General features: G+C 47.7%; 1 protein-coding gene across 1 annotated transcript; it reads right to left on the minus strand.

Moving 5' to 3' along the window:
- Nucleotides 1–505: 505 nt before the first annotated feature.
- On the minus strand, nt 506–4,572 carry LOC135095214 (uncharacterized). The gene is made up of 2 exons (XM_063996001.1): nt 4,160–4,572; nt 506–2,333 (listed from the first exon to the last, which is right to left on the minus strand). Exons 1-2 carry the CDS (start codon nt 4,268–4,270, stop codon nt 621–623), a joined length of 1,824 nt encoding a protein of 607 aa, XP_063852071.1. The 5' UTR covers nt 4,271–4,572; the 3' UTR covers nt 506–620.
- Nucleotides 4,573–5,134: the final 562 nt, after the last annotated feature.

The following is a 5,134-nucleotide window of genomic DNA, read 5'->3' on the forward strand; positions in this document are numbered from 1 at the left end:
TAAGTTTGTTCAGACAATCTCTGCCTATCAATAGCACAAGTCCTTAACTTAACAGTTTGTTTTAACCAATTACCATCTGCATTTGGTACTTGGTGCTACAAATGTGACATTCCATCTTGATTTGATAACTTATTTGTCATCATCTTGTCAAGCCGAAGTGCTTTATTTACACCCAGACCAGACATTGTCTTAATAAACCTGTACTAAATATTTCATGTCCTAATGGCACTGCCGTTTGCAAATGAATATCAAACACTTCTAGGCCTATCATCCATGAATCCATGTAGAGCCTGTTTCACCATACAACATGCAAGTTGACTATTATCTTGCCCTGCTGTACTTACTGGCCAAAGGTGGCATTACCTCAGCTTGCACCATCACATTACTCAACCTGCGGTATTACAGGGGCCAACAAGTGCACACAGATGAGAGAGCCTATTAACAGAGTATCTTCTCTCACTAGGCTCGTGGCATGAAAATATATATTTTTCTTTATATCGACTCCACAACTAATTGGCTATATAAATTACTGAATATGAAAATCGAGCACCAAGCACTGGCGTTCCTGTGTGTGTGTGGGGGGGGGTAGGAGGTCTTCCGACGCGTGGCGCAGCTCACAGCTAATGATTACAATGGTCTGCATCTTCTGCATCTAATACTTTCGTCGCCGCCGCCTGGTTGTCTTGGCAGAGGTCCTCCTCCAGGCACTGCACGATGATGGGCGCCCCGTCCCCAGGCTTCCGCCCCTCACAGTCTCCTCCAAAGTAGGCGGAGCTGTTTTGAGTTGTCAGGTTCTCTCGTGTCTCTTCTGGGTTCGCACACATCAATCTGAACACCTCCACCACCCATCTGGCGGGGTCCCCCTCCTGTCCAGCCCCAAGCTCTACCTCCCTCGACCGCCTGTGCTCCAGCCACCGCAGGAGGGCGTTCTTGAAACAGAACCCGCTTGGCACCGCGATGTTCCACTCCCGTGTGGCGAACCATTTGAAAAAGCTCTTTTTGTGCCGAGGCATCCAGCGCTCGGGCTTAAGGCGGGAAAGAAGTACTTTTCCCATCAGCTGCACCTGGCGCTGTGCGGGCGTCAACGTCCCCAGCACCTCAGCCTCTGTCAAGGCAAAGCTGCAGCGCCATGTTCCATCAGCAGCATTACTGAGCTGCATGGTGGTGGTGTCCTCAGGAGTGAGGAACGGTCTGAAAACTTGCTCCAGCCATGGCACCTCAAGCACTGGCACCAGGTCCACGCCGACCAGCAACAGTGGATACTCTCGCCCCTGCCAGGCCAGAGAGAGTCCCACGCCCACTTGCGTGCTGGTCAGGCCCGGCGGCACCAGGCTCAGTCTTTTGTCCTGCAGGGTGTGGCCAGCGAGACACCGGTGCACCTCCTCGTACAAACTGGCCATAAATCTATTACCCTCAAGGTGGGGATTGTCAGTCTTCACACAAATCTGCAACCTGCCCTTCAGCGGGGCTTCCTCCTTCCCTCTCTCGCTAACAGTTATTCCTACGTCATCCTTGTGAATCACGAGGTTTATATCAAATTCGTCAGGGGCGTAAAGCTTAGACCCGTCCTGAGAACTGCCCGCCAGCCTCAGGTCGCCGCGGTACGTGGCATCACTGGCTGACACCTTATTCATGATGATGCTTATTTCTGCCATCACCGCCTCCTTTACCTCAAGGGCCTCGCCCTTTGATAGATCCACAGCCACCCGCTGAGCCTCCTTCTGCAGCTCTTGCAGGCCTATGGATCTCACAAGATTTCTTATGAAGCTTTCCGGGTCACGTCGGTCGATTGGGTCTAATAGATTACGCTTATATTTATAATACATATTGTGAAACACTTTAAAATTTTCTCTCACCTGTGTGCTCGTGGTGCCCGCGCGGCAACGAGGGTCCTGCGTCACTTGGTGTGCCAAGAATTCGAAAGTACTTTTATGGCCAAACATGGCGGCCAGGTGAGGGGGTGTCTGGCCATACGTGTCACGCTGCTGTGGGTTGGCGCCAGCGCTCAGCAGCAGCGCCACGCAGCCGTCCTGGCCGTGCGAGGCCGCCTGGTGGAGGGCGGTGGTGCCGCAGGTGTGGTCCAGCACCTGGTCCACGGGGAAGTGACCCTCTTGCAGTATAAGATGAGTCAGCTGCAGGACACCTTTGCGCGAGGCCAGCAGCAGGGCAGCGTCGCCATCAGGTAAGGAGACATTCTTACCCTCGCCCTTCTTGTGGCTCTCAAAGAGATCCTCCTGTATACACAGCGCTGTCCGTGCTGCGGTCTTCTCGTGATCTGCCTTCAAGCGAAGCTCCATATTCTTTAGTTTTTCACGCTCCATCATAAAGAGCTTCTGTGTGCAAAGAGAAAGAGAGCGGTGAATATATGAACAAGTAAATAACCCTTTATTGCTGCGTACACATAGATATGTTAGAAATGATGATAGAAATCGAGGATTACATACGTATATTAGCATTTGTCTGCCTGATTGGAGTTGTTTATTAGGCAAGATTAAAAAATACAAGTAGCTTAATTGGTCAACTAATAGAATCAAATAGTAAGTAATAGTAATAAAATATAATACCATAATTGAGCTACATAATATTCATGATATGAATAAGAAGTTTGTTGTGCAAAGGTAGACTACTGAAAACGTTTGGTTCAAAACACAGCGTGCTGTTTTGGTAAGAGGATGCTCCAAGCTGTGGCTACATAAAATCCACGTTGATGCTTCTACTTTGGCGAACACCATCCAGTAGCCGAGGCACTTCATTTCCTGTGTGCTTTGTGAGAGTTTTATAAATTAAGAACAATGAAAGTGATTTGTCTATCGATGAGAAATTAAACAATGTCATTAATGAAGCAACTCTAGCTGCGGACTACAATTTTCCCAGGGAAAGCATACCTCTGATTTATTTATTTATTTATTTTTATCACGATAACTCTTTGATAAATGACGGCCATGTGCTGGCCCAGATGGGAACACAGCAAAGCAGAGGAGGACAGCATATGGCACAGCACACACTAATAAGTGACTTTATTGTTAAACAATGTGTTGTCTTGTACAATATTCCACACACTTCTGAAGCGTTGTGACACGCGTCATCTATGCAGGGCAGGTTTCTCGTTTCTGAATTTTCTGACTGGGTCAAAGCAAACTTAGTATTGTTCAGTGCCACAAAAACTCAATTCCCCCATCTGTCTATATCGCCATAAGCAAGGACAGCATCATTAAACAGACAGATAAACAGAAAATGACTAAATCTCCAGAGCCAGATGACATCATCCTAGAGCACTGCAGGAGTGCATGGGTGAGCTTAGCGACCCGTTGCTGCGGCATTGAGGGACTCATTAGACAAGGCAGAAATACCAAAGGGCCAATTTCACAGTCGCTTGGTAACATTCCCAAATGAAAGCCTTACCAGCCTGGTGACACCTCCAGCCACTTTCACAGCTGGTGTTTTCATGGCTTCGGTAATCCCCAACCTGGTGACTATCATAACAAAACGAAAAGCGCCGATTCGGTAACGCTGGTATGCCGGAGCGGCCTCATTAGATAAAACGAGTCAGTTCTTGACCAAAGAATTAACCACGCCACCACTAAAAAGGAGGAAGGTGTGAAAATACATCAGCTGTGCCTTCAGCACGCCATATCCATTATTATGGTGACTTCTTGTGACTTAAATTCCTCCCTTTCAATGTCTGTCTGACATTCACCAAACTGCTGTGCCAGCCAGCCACTTAATGAGTCATCTTTTTCTCTGTCCCTCGTTGCTGTACACACATTTGTTACATAGAAATATTTCGGATTGAATGTAAATCATCCTAGCCTACTATTTATGAGATAGTTACTTTATTTCTGGGTGAAATTATGATTTTTTAAATCATAGTCTATGCAACGAAAGAATCTGCAATGAACTTAGTGAACTAAACATTAAGCTAAACTTAGCGTAACCAAATCCAGCACTCTGATGGAAACGGTCATGTTATTTCAATATTTTGAAATATTTTGTTAGGTGACAAATTCCATATAGTGTATGCGTGTGTCAGGATTATTACAGGAGTGTGACCAAGGAGGCGTAGCAGACGAAATAAGCGCGACAGGTGCTGAAGTTTTGATCAGCTGGTGAAGTGAGTTCATGCCGCCATCCAAAAGAGTACACAGGCAAGCAGCCTCACCTGCTCCAGCCTCTGTTGCTCCTCGTGAGGCATCATGTGCACCGCAAGGCGACCATGTGTGTCCGGCACGTACGGGCAGCCCCCAAGGTCCCTGATCAGCAGCTCGGCCATGCCTTTGTGGCCAGCCTCCAGGGCAGCGTGGAGGGCAGTGCCACCAGAGGCTCCATTAAAGACTGTCCACCCTCCTGCCCTATGCAGGAAGGCGGCAGTCACGGGGCAGTTGGCAGCCGCTGCCTTTGCCAGGAGGTCGCTCAGTGCTGGCCGGTCAGTCTCCTTTCCCCATCGCCAGGCTGCCTGCCAGGGAGTATTTCCCTCGATGGTTGTCACTAGATTGTCGATGCCCTCGACAAGGGCGCTGCTGACCTTTTCCAGGCGACGCTGCTCTGCACGCAGCCGGCAGCAGTAGGCCTGTGAGGAAAAGATGGTCACCACATCAGGTAAGCACCGTGCGCAGAGAGAGAGAGAGAGAGAGAGAGAGAGAGAGAGAGAGAGAGAGAGAGAGAGAGAGAGAGAGAGAGAGAGAGAGAGAGAGAGAGAGAGAGAGAGAGAGAGAGAGAGAGAGAGAGAGAGAGAGAGAGAGAGAGAGAGAGAGAGAGAGAGAGAGAGAGAGAGAGAGAGAGAGAGAGAGAGAGAGAGAGAGAGAGAGAGAGAGAGAGAGAGAGAGAGAGAGAGAGAGAGAGAGAGAGAGAGAGAGAGAGAGAGAGAGAGAGAGAGGTAGGGCAGCTATGCAGAAGTGTCATTAAGTGTCACAAATCTAATAGTGCATGCACAAATACAACCTTACCTTGTCCCAAAAAAAACGGAAAAATACAAAAAAATTTTCCAAATATTAGGTTTGACGAGCATTATTACAATTACTTTTAGGATTATAATGATGAATTATAATCAAATATTAGGTTTGACAAGCATTATTACAATTACTTTTAGGATTATAATGATGAATTAACATGGATTCAAGTATTATGAGATCTACTT

The sequence above is a fragment of the Scylla paramamosain genome, chromosome 48, assembly GCF_035594125.1.
Source record: "Scylla paramamosain isolate STU-SP2022 chromosome 48, ASM3559412v1, whole genome shotgun sequence".
Taxonomy (NCBI): domain Eukaryota; kingdom Metazoa; phylum Arthropoda; class Malacostraca; order Decapoda; family Portunidae; genus Scylla; species Scylla paramamosain.